This window comes from Nannospalax galili, unplaced genomic scaffold (assembly GCF_000622305.1).
Source record: "Nannospalax galili isolate Female #2095 unplaced genomic scaffold, S.galili_v1.0 scaffold444, whole genome shotgun sequence".
Classification (NCBI taxonomy): domain Eukaryota; kingdom Metazoa; phylum Chordata; class Mammalia; order Rodentia; family Spalacidae; genus Nannospalax; species Nannospalax galili.
In genome coordinates, this window is record NW_008354022.1 from 110055 (window position 1) to 121976 (window position 11922).

The following is an 11922-nucleotide window of genomic DNA, read 5'->3' on the forward strand; positions in this document are numbered from 1 at the left end:
AATAATATACAATTTTTTAAAAAAGAATGAGCTGGTTTATGGAGCAAACTCAGGACAGAGTCTCAGAAAAACTTTGGTTGACATGGCCAGCTATACAATGAAGTCTAAAAGTTCTGACTCTGTTTCCATGAGGTTCTGGAATCTTCCCCACTCGTCTATAGCACAGAATGTCAGAACATGGAAGCCTGGATAGAAGGTCTGGAGAGGCAGAAAGAATAGGCAGGAAAAGGTCAAAAGGAAGTTTTTCTCAGGCAGATGACATTCAGTGTCACATTTTGAGAGGTAATTATAGAGGTTTATATAACCATGGAAACACTAGAACTTAAGACTTGACAATCCCTCTGACTTATCATATTAAATTACACCTTCATAAATACATATAGGATGGAAAATGACTGTAATAGATTTAGACACATAAAGTATATTAAAATTTTTTGAGTCCATATTACCAGGGAGATAAAATGACATCTTTGGTCAACTTTGGAGGTTGCCATGGAACCAACTCGTTATTCTAAAAATGTTTAAGTAAAAGAAGGAAGGAGCTTAGTGCTGCCTTTCTTGTTTGAAGTGTGTTTCCCAGCATCCAAACAGCAAAGAGGGAAAGTGCTCTTTAAAGAAGAATTGCATTCTAGAAAAGGACAAGGATGCAGAGTTTTGGAAAGAAAAATCACCCTTTTCTAAGGGCGCACAAAATAATGGAGGTATGGGAAGGACAGCTGGTGCCGACATTATTAATTAGGGAAAGTGTGATGTGATGTAAATATTATCATGGATCAAGCAGACTGACAACACCTACACCCAGCACTAACTCTTAACACCGTTGAAGCAAGAAAGTGGGAATTGTCTTATCCTGCCTGATGCAACAGGAGTGTACAGCATAAATACAGTGAGCATGTGGAGGAGGGAGGGCGGAAGGGAGAGAGAGAAGAGGGTAGAGGGAGGAAAGACAGAAGAGATGGAAGAAGAAAGAATGAGGGGAGAAAAGAGGAAATAGGAAAAGGAAAGAAGAGAGGAAGGGAAGAAGGGAAGAGAGGAAGGAAGGGAGAGAGGCAAGGGGAAGGGAGGGAAAGAGAGACGGAAGGAAGGAAAACAGGAAGTTAGGGAGGGAGGGAACAGAATCAATCTTCTACATCTAAGGGCTGGGGGTAGAGCTGTTGTGGTTGATTCCCGGCCCAGCAAAACCAATCAAGAAACAAAAGTTTTTCTATGTCTTATTATGGTTTATAGACAATGGAGATTACAGTCACAAGTTAAAGATGTCAACAGGAATTGATCTACCAAATCCACACTGTGAAAAAATTTGTAGGTCAAATGACTGCTTCACCAATGTGGGGGCGGGGGGGGGCGGCGGAGAGATGGCCCTGTGGTTAAGAGCTCTGTTGCTTTTACAGAGTTAAGTTTCCAGGACCCACATGGCCACTTAGAACTACCTGAAACTCCAGTTATAGAGGATCCAATGATGCCCCCTTCTGGATTTTGTGGGCACTGCACTCATGTGCACATACACAAATATAAAGAATAAAATAAATCTTTAAAAATAAATGAATGGCATGAAAATCAAACAGGTGAGGGGAGATGTTGTGGATTAAAATGTGCTTAACAGACAGATCAGGGAAGAGCCATGAGTGGGCAGAACTTGTTTGAAATCTTAATTGAACAAACCAAGTGTAAAAAAATATGCTTTTTTTGAGAAAATGTGACAGCATTTAGGGAAATATTTTTGTGAAAACATGAATATTAAATTTTGCTAAGTGTCATGTTATATCAAGCCAATGTTTAAAGGAAGTATTTATATGTCAGCAGTTACCCCTAAAGTATTTTTAGGATCATGTCTGGGGATTTGTTTTTTAAAAGCCAGAAAGTTACTGAGAGAAAAAAAAAAAAAAATCCCACACACATAGCAAAATGTTGGCATTTGTTCAACTTGAATAATTTGTGCATTTGGATTCATTATATTGTTCTATTTTTGTATGTTTCAAACTTTCCCTAAGAAAGGGTTGAATTAAAAGAAAAGAAATTAACATAAAACATACTGACTGAATTCTTCATTTCCCAGTTTATCTGGAGGGGAAAGAAAAATAAAACCAATAAGAAACAACGTAATCTAAATCCACTTATCAAGTCAGAGTAGAGAGAATTCACACCTTGTATAAAATTCAACATTAGGGCCCAGTGAGATAGCTCTGTGGGTAAAAGTGCTTGCTGCCAAGCCCGAGGACCTGAGTTCAATCCCCAGGGCCCATATGGTGGAAAGAGAGACCCAACTTCTGAAAGCTGTTCTCTGACCTCCACATATACACTGTGATGCCCCTCAACATACACACACACTAATAATAAAATTTAACTTTACAGATTGCAAACATTCTACCAAGGAATGCCATTTTATTTTACAACTGATAGCCATTTTGCTTGTCTTTTGGATGTTTTCTTGAGGCAGGGTTGTTTGGTGTGTGTGTGTGTGTGTGTGTGTGTGTGTATATATATATATGGTTTGAATGTGCACCTTTCCATTCAGCTCGTGTTTGTGAACACTTGCTCCCCAGCAGGTGGTGCTGTCTGAGGAGGTTTGTGAGGTGTTAAGCGAACACATTCTGAACATCTGAATGTGTCTCTGTCTCCCCTTCGGGACGGCTGCCAGATGCGGCTCAGCAATCCTGGGCGCTCATTATTTTATAAGAGTTCAGAAGAATGCATTTTCTTCTCAAATTAACCGTTGTGGCAAAATCTGAAGACACCTGATTCTACATTATTTAAGAGCAATTTACTTCTCTCCTTGGAAGATCTGCTCCCTCTTAAGATTTACTGGTCTGGACTGCTCAGATGGGTCAGTAGGTTAAGGTGCTTGCTGCTAAGCCTAATGACCTGAGTTCGATCCCTGGGACCCACATGGAGGAAGGAGAGAACTGCAAATTGTTCTCTGACCTTCATATTCTCTCTCTCTCGTTCTCTCTCTCACACACAAATAAGTGTAACAAAAATTCAAAATAAAAGATTTAGACATTATTGTCACAGGCTTTGTTAATAGTTTCTGATTAATGTTACTCAGAATAACAACAAAGCTTGTAAGTGCTACTCTCGTTTATTTTCTCAATCCTAGGGTTTTGTTTTGTTTTTTAAATCTATTACTCTGTCAATTGTTTTGGTCCTAGGAAGCTGCTTTTCACCCAAGCAACAGCTCTGAACTCAACTCAACTGTCTGAGTGCTGGAACTAAAGGTGTATACCACACACCTAGGCAGACGTTTTATTTTTCAAATTAATTAGTTAATTTTTTTTGAGATAAGGTCTACATAGCCCCAGCTGGCCTGGAACTTACTATGTAGACAAGGCTGGCCTCCCTAGAGAATGGTGCTTCCCACAGAAGGCTGGGTCTTCCCACATCAGTCAACACAAGACAATCCTTCATAGCCATGCCCTCAGACCAACCTAATTTAGATATTTCTTTATTAAGATTCCCTTCTTCTGGGATTGTAGATTGTGTCAAGCTGAGAGTTAAAACCGACCAGCACAAGAGTGATAGAGGAGGACACCGGATACTGGTTAAATCAGGGTAAGGCAGAATTTGTTGCCCAGCACCAACACAATAGATGCTGAGAGATTTGGGGATGAGATTTTGCAATGGGAGATGGAGGTTGGGCTCAACACCAAACAGCGTTGGTAATGGGAGTTTACAGTCCAGGAACAGGCTGAGAGAGCCAGTGGATAGATAAGAGGAGACACCAAGAATAAGGGGGATTTTTCTCCTGTAAGATTCTTACTGAATTCAGGCCAGGATAGTCACATATCACCTGGGGGTTGGTGGTGGTGGAGGATGAGAACCTGATGAGATGTGGGTGGTGAGCAAATATCAAGGCTTGGAAGTCCCTCCTCAAGTTTTTTAACAGATACCTGCTACAAATGGATTCTACAAGCATTGCCTGGAAATATTCTGGAGTTTGACTAAAATTTGGATCAAGCAGAGAATGTTTCCCACCAAGCACTAAAGGATGCTGCCAGAATTCACTGGGATTTAGAGATCTTAACTTTAAGATGCAATGGCTGAGGCGTGTATGGCAACTCCTTCCGTCATTCCAGCACTTGGGGAAAAGAGGATCATGAGTTCAAGATTAGCCTCGGTACAGTGTGAGAAGAGGACCTGTCTCAGAATTTAAATAGATACATGAATAAACAAATTAACCAATAGAAACTTTGAAATGAATCAGTGGTTCCCAACATTTTGTTTTTACAGTGCAAGTATTGTGTCAAAAGTGAGTAGAAGTCAACATAGGGGCAACGTAACTGGAGCTCACTTGATCTGGAGGTCAAACAGAGGGTCCATTGCTCTCCCCCTTGGCCTCCCACCTCAGTCTCCCATGTAAATATATCTTCTTTAAAAAGAAAATTTTATTTTTACTGTATCCCCTGGGAGCTGGAGTTGTTACAGATGGTCGTGAGCAGCTATGTAGGTGCTGGGAACTGAACCCAGGACCCGTCCTCTGCAGGAACAGCAAGTACTCTTAACTCCTGAGCCATCTCTCTGGTCCTCCCGTAACTATTTCTGAGAAAAGGAAAGGTCCCTAAGAACACTACACTTCCCTTCCTCAGACAACTTAGGGCTCTGCCATGCTTACAAGCTGCTATCTTATTTTCATTCACTTCTGGTGCTGTGATAAACACCCTGGCAAAAAGCTACTTAAGGGAGAAAGGGTTTATTTGGTTCACAGTTCCAGGTTACAGTCCATCATTGAGGGAAGTCAGGACAGGAACTTGAAGCAGCTGGTCACATCATAGTCAAGAAGCCCAAACCAAGGAGTGGTGCTATACACGGTGGGCTGGGTCTTCCCACTTCAATTAAGGCAGTCAAGACAACTCCCTCAGACATGCCCAGAGGCCAACCCGATCTAAAAAATTGCAACTCTCTTCTAGGCGATTCTACATTGTGTCCATTGTGTCAAGTTGACAGTTAAAACTAACCATCACACCACCAAAATACCTAGGATGGAAATAGCAATCTAAGAGGCTACTTAATTTTAAGAAAAAAGACAGGAAAACAATACAAGAAGGAACCAGACTTTCCAATGTATACCAAGAGTGGGTCAGGAATGTGTGAGACGCTCTGGTCAGTTTTTATAGAAGAACTCCCAAGATATCCCCACCTAAGGAAAAGTCCTTCTTAGATACCTTCCCAGAAATGGGGTGAGATAAATGAATCTGTCACTCATCAGCTATGAGAAGCTATAAACATATCTAAGAAGGTCCAGTATCTCTGTTCAGAAACAGATGAATCAGGAGGAAGGGATATTGCACTACCAACCTTGATTCCAAGTTCAATATTTTCCCCTCCGTACACATCCATCCCAGGGTCCAGTAGACCAATTTCACCAAAGAACTTCCTGTTGACCACAAATGAGCAGCCAATCATGGCTGGTGTCCTGTAGGAAAGAGAAAGAAGTTAAGTTTAGCAACATGTAGGCAGCAGACACCCTTCAGTAGACACTCTCATAACATGTACAGGAATTTCCCCTTCCTTCCTTGAGCCCTTAATGCCCCACACTCCACCTTTTCATCAGGCTACCATTTAGCTGTAGAAGAATCAGGAACATTAAGTGTCCAGGGACACCCCAGTTCCCTGAGAAACTGGATAGGGATTGGTATGATACGGTGTCTACAACATGGAAGTGGTTCTTACCGCATGCTGCAGCAGTCAAGTAACACCATGGAGACCCAAAGGCTCTATGACCTTCCAGTCAGTGGAAGCAACAGGGCTCATTTGCTCTACCGCAGTAAGTAGAAGTGATCTAGCAAACTCTCCATGTGGAGGCAAATCTGAGAGGGAGGGTGTGATGGTGAATCATCACTGTCGACTTAACTGGAGGATTTGGAGCCATCTAGCCAACACACCCCTGAGAATGTTTCCACAGAGGATTAACTGAGGAGGGAAGACCCACCCTGAATGTGGGCAGCACCATCTTGTGGGCTGGGGTCCCAGACTGAATAAACATGAGAAAGTGAGCTGAGCACCAGCATTCATCTCTCTGCTTCCTGACTGTGGACACGATGTGAGCAGCTGCCTCACACTCCTGCCACCATGCCTTCCCACCATGATGGACTATGTCTTTAAACTGAGTCAGAATAAGTTCTTCCTTCCTTCAGTTTCTTTTGTCAGACAACAATGAGAAGAGTAACTGAATCAGAAAGTCCAAATATCAAAGCATCCAGTCTCCATGTTCTGTCTGGAGACACTGGATCAGGGAGCCTAGAGAAGAATGTCTAGAGGAAGGAGATGTCTCAGAGGGGAAGGCCTTAGTGTCCCATGGGTGTCTGAGACATTTTCAATTGCATGACCCTGGGGGTTTCCTCCTTGGAATAAGACTGAGAAAGGACAGCTGCCCAAGCTGGTGTGAGAGTGCACAGGAGACACAGCAGGCCAGGCCTCTCTGTCTGCATCCTGGGCAGGTCATCAGAACCCAGAGACAAGAGGTGGGAGGTTCATCCTGATGGAATGGGAATAGAGATATCTCTGTTAGTGTCTTTTGAAAAGATCATGGTTGAAACTGCCCACAGAGTCAAGGAGTCTTACAGGGACTATGGGAAAAAGAGGCTGTAGCAAGCCCCAGGATAAGTAAGCAGGATGCAGGGTCCCTTTGAAAGGAACGCCAGGTTCTGGGGCTACCCTACAGTGCTAGGAGCAGGTGAGGCTCCCACAGACGGGGTCATGACTTAATTGGTGAACAACATGGAGACTGAATAATTAATACACCCTCAAGCTGGGTGTGGTGGTGGTGCACACCTGTAATCCCAGAAGTAGGAAGATGGAGACATGATAGTGAATTCAAGGCTAGCCTGAGCTATATAGTGAGCTCAAGGCAACCCTGGCTACATAGCAAGTTCAGGTCCTATCTGGGCTATATAATGAGTTCAAGGCCAGCCTGAGGTATCTAGTGAGTTCAAGGCAAACCTGGGCTATATAACAAGTTCAAATCCAGTTTGGGTTACACAGTGAGTTGAAGACCACATTGGGCAACATGACATGTCTAAGGCCTAGGATATACAGTGAGTTCAAGACCAGCTTGGGCTACATGGGGAGTTCAGCCTCAGATACACAGTGAGGTCAGGGCAAGGTTGCATTACATCTCATGTTCTAGGCCAGCCAGAGCACATAGCAAGTTCAAGGCCAACATGGGCTACATAATGGGTTCAAAGCCAACCTGGGACACACTGTGAGTTCGAGAGCAGCTTGGGCTACATAACAAATTTAAAGCCAGCCCAGGGTACACAGTGAGCTCCAGGCAAGTCCAGGGTGCAGGTGAGTTCAAGGCAAGCCTGGGCTACCTAATAAGCTTGAGGCTGGACCAGCCAGTGTTGCTGGTGAGTTCAACGGATGATTTCCTAGAATTTTGGGACCACCTGATTGGGCATACAATGACCAGTTGTCCTCTTTCTGGGAGAACAGTACCCTGGCAGGAAGCAGCTGTCCACCCCACTGGTGCCTGTGGCTGTGTCTGGTGGCAGGTGAGCCAGCCTTGACCTGTCAGTGAACCCAGAAGACAGTGCAGCTTTACTTCCAGGGGAGGCATCTGCATCACTTGCCCAGTCATGCGAGCTGTAGTCGGGGATACTTTAGGGCTGACAAGATTCTAGAGCACATACTTATAGCCTCATTCTTCAACCTCAACTGTGACTACCACCATTAGTGCAAGCATTTCAATTCAAAATCATTCAAAAATGATAATCGCATTAAGAGAATCTGCCAAAGCCCTAATAGCTTCATTACTGAGAACAGAAATTAAAAATAATCACTTTTATTGTTGCTGTTTCATAAAGTATATGCAGCACACACAAGTGCTGAGTGAGAGAGAGAAAGAGAGAGACTGAGAGAAAGTCTGAGAGAGAAGAGAAAATCCATCAGGAGTGGGGGGAGGCAGGTCAATGAATTCACACTCAGAGGTAGAGTTTCCTTAGTTTCCATGTTCTTTTCACAAGTTTGTCAAAAGCCTGCCTGTATGTGCCCTCTATCAACTCCTTCTATGGTTTGAGTCTAAAGCATCCTCCATAAGCTTATATGTTCAAACACTTGTTCCCAAGCAAGAGGTGCTGGGAAGGGTATGAAACCTTTGGGGGGCTAGCTGACAGAAACAGATTGTTAAAAGGGGAGAACTCTGAAGGTGGTACCTTAGCCACTACTTCCTTTCCATTTTCGGCTTTCTGGTCCACCATGATGTGAGAAGTCTCCACCATTAACTTGTCCATGGCTTCCCAGCCATGATGGATGAAACTTTCTAAGACATGGGCCAAAATAAATCTTTCCAACCTGAGATGGTAAATATCAATGACCAACTTGACAGGATAATGAGTCACCTAGGAGACAAACCTCTCTGGACTCGTCTGTGAGGTAGTTTCTAGATTGGGTTAACTGAGGTGGGAAGACCCACCCTGAATGTGGACAGCACCATCCCATGGCCTGGGGCCCTGGACTGAATAAAAAGGAGAAAGTGAGCTGAGCACCTGCATTCACCTCTCTGCTTCCTGACTGTGGATGCCATGTGAGCAGCTGCCTCACAGACCTGCTGCCATGTCTTCCCACCATGATGGACTGTGCCCTCAAACTGTGAGACAGAATAAACCCTTCCTTCCTTAAGTTGTTGTCCTAGTTTGTTTCTTCATTGCTGTGACAAAACACTCTGACCACTACCAACATGGTGAGTAAAGTGTCTATTTATCTTACATCTCCCTGGTCACAGTTCATCAGGGAGTCCAAGGCAGGAACTCAGGGCAGGAACCTGGAGGCAGGAGCTGGAGCACAGGCCATGGAGGAACACTGCTTACTGGCTTGCTCCCTGGCCCCTGCTCAGCCTGCTTTCTTATGGAACACAGGCCCACCTGCCCAGGGGTGGCACCATCCACAGTGGGCTGGGCCCTCCCACATCACTCAACAATCAAGAAGATGCCCTATAGACATGGCCACAGGCCAGTCCAGTGAAGGCAATTCCCCAATTGAGGCTCCCTCAACCCAGGTGTGTCAAGTTGACACTAAAGCTATCCAGCATAGTTGCTTTGGTCAGGTATTTTGTCACAGCAATGAGAAAGATAACTAACACACTCCTACACTAGAAAGGTAGAGGTCTTCAGTGGTAGAACACCTGCCTGCAGTGTGGGGCTGGGGGTGTGACTCATTAGTAGGGCATCTGCCTAGGCTGGGGGCTGGCTTAGTGGTAGCTTGGTTGATAAACACTCGCGTATTTTAGTGTGATTTGTAATGCCATGCACCATGAATCCTTTTGCATTTCCTAATAACCAAAGTACGGTTCTAGGCCCTGTATGCTGAGAAGACCAATAGATTGAACTGGGGAAAGAGAGGGGATCTGACTGGCGCAAATGGCTCAGCTTGAGACACATTAAGTCCATTATCTGTCTGAGGGAACTGAGGCTCAGAGATTGTGTTAAGCTAGCTTCCCATCACTATAGTGAATACCTCAGACTTATAAAGAGAAAAAGGCTATTTTGGCTCTTGGTTTGAAAGATTCCACTCCATAATTAAATGGTACTATTTATTTAATTAATTTATTACATTTTTAGTGTGTGTATGCAGATGCATGCATATATGCATGCATGCATGCAATTGACACACGTGTGGTGGTCAGAAGACAACTTTCTGGAGTCACTTCTCTTCTTCCACCATATGAGTTCTGGGGATTGAACTCAGGCTTTCACGCTTAGTGGCATGAGCCTTTATCTGCTGAGCCGTCTTGCCAACTCAGCTCCATTGTTTTTAAGTTTCTTCACAGAGTCCTGGACAATAAGGGCAGGATGCACACGCCAGAGAAAAATTGCTTGACTCCTGGCCAGAGGGCAGAAAGAGAAAAAGAAGAAGGGACTGAGGTGCTCTGTCCCCCTTCAAAGACAAATTCCCAATGGCCTTAAAACCTCCTACCAGGTTCTACCTCTTTTGTGTGTGCAGGGACACATGTGTGCATGTGTGTACAGGCATGTGCACATATATTACATGTGTTTCTGTATGTGCAGGTACGTGTGTGTGTGTATGTGTGTGTGTGTGTTTGTGTGTGTGTGTGTGTGTGTGTGACAACCAGAGGACAACCTCAGCTATCCTATTTCAGGTACTGTGTACTTTGTTTTTTGAGACAGGGTTTCTCACTGGCCTGGAACTCATCAAGTAGGCCAGGCTGGCTGGTCAGGGGGCCCCAGGGATCCTCCTGTCTCTGCCTCCCCAGTGCTGGGATTACAGGCATACGCCACCACACCTGGCTTGTAGGTCAGGCACTTTACTAGGCTGAACCATCTCCCCACCCCAAGGCTCCACCCCTTAAAGCTTCCAAGGTGTCCTAGCAGCACCTCCCTGGGGAACAAGGCTTTAGCACATGGCTGTCTGGGGATATTTCAGGCTCAAACCACATCAGAGGTAAAAATGACCTGACCAAGCACAGTTCATGAAGGTAAATGAGAAGCCAGGAGCTACCGTGTGGCGTCAGAATCCCCGCCCCTCCTTAATGCTCTGCTGCCTCCCCAACCAAAGCAGCTAAAACTGGCAGTAGCTAAGAGTTCTTGCACCAGGTGGAATAAAAAGTCCCACTTTGAAGATTTCAACATGAAGCTGCTAAACACTAAAAATACAATTTGGGAGAAGGAGCCATCCAGCGTGCACAGAGTTCTCAGCTTGCACAGAAGAGTAATTTAATACCCAGGGTTCCATTTATCTCTGCTACACATATAAATACCAAAAGGGTAAGCGCCTGTGCCTTTAAAAAAAATCAAACTCCGTATCTAGCACACACATATCTTGTGAGCAGATCGGACCCAAAGGCCAAGGCTTTGCGGTTGAATGGAGGTAGGGTTTTCATGTGTGTTGCTGGGGAGATAATTCACAAAGAACAACTTTGTCCAGATTGGGAAGCAGACTGCCTGAGTATTAAGAGCCTTTGCTTATGGGGATAAAGGGAAAGCCTCCTCTCCTCTCTCGAGTGTGATTTTTCACAGGTGTAAAAAATGCCAGTGGGGATTGAAGTTGTCAGTTTCCAACATGTGCTTTCTTGGTTGACTGATTCTGCCCAGGCGTGCTTTATTGAAACAAAGACCGTCTCAGAACTCTCTAGTGAGAGATTTCCTATAAGCAATTTTCTCTGCATAACACATTTACTTTTTGATAATCACATTGATTTAAGCTTTGAGAAACTGGGTTGTAGAGAAACCTTTGAAGGGTATTTTTGTAAAAGCATGGTGTGTTATGTGCATGTGTGTGTGCGTGTGCGTGCGTGCCTGCATGCCTGCATGTGTGTGTGTGTATACATATACAAAGATACATTTTTTTGGTTTTATTTTGACACAGGATCTCCCCTGCAGCCCTGGCTGACCTGGAACTCAATATGTAGACCAGGCTTAGCTCAGTTCACAGAGATCTGCCTGTCTCTGCCTCCCGAGTGCTGGGATTAAAGGCATGTGCCACCATGCCCAGCCTAAAGTTACATATTTTTTAAGATTTTATGTTTTTAATTATATGTATGTGTGTGTACACTGACTTGTAGCATCCCATGGAGGCCAAAAGAGGGTGTTAGAGTCCGTGAAGCTAGATGTGGATGTTGGAAACTGAACCCAGATTCTCTAAAAGAGCAGTAATAGTTCTTAACCACTCATCCATCTTTCTAGCCTTCCAGGATAATGTATTTTTCAAGTGTGTTGTTAGTTACCTTGTGAAATGAAGCATGCCTAGATAAAAGATTTAGGAAGAGAAAAACAGGAAAATTTTAGAATAGATATCAGCAAACCATACTGTCGTATTTGTTGGGCCAGATAGCTATGAGTATTTGTGTGTGTGTGTGTGTGTGTGTGTGTGTGTGTGTGTGTGTGTGTGTGTGTGAGTGTGTCTGTGTGTGAGTGTGTGTGTGTGTGTGTGTGTGAGTGTGTGTGTGTGTGAGTGTGTGTGAGTGTGTGT

At 44.2% G+C, this 11922-nt stretch overlaps 1 protein-coding gene across 1 annotated transcript in view; it reads right to left on the reverse strand.

Annotated features, from left to right (window-relative positions):
* Positions 1 to 11922, reverse strand: part of Galnt17 (polypeptide N-acetylgalactosaminyltransferase 17) — a gene marked incomplete in the record, with an annotated part of 518181 nt that overhangs the window by 93025 nt on the left and 413234 nt on the right. The window contains 1 exon segment of the mRNA XM_008851109.3: positions 5293 to 5410. Coding sequence (XP_008849331.1) covers positions 5293 to 5410 — 118 coding nt within the window.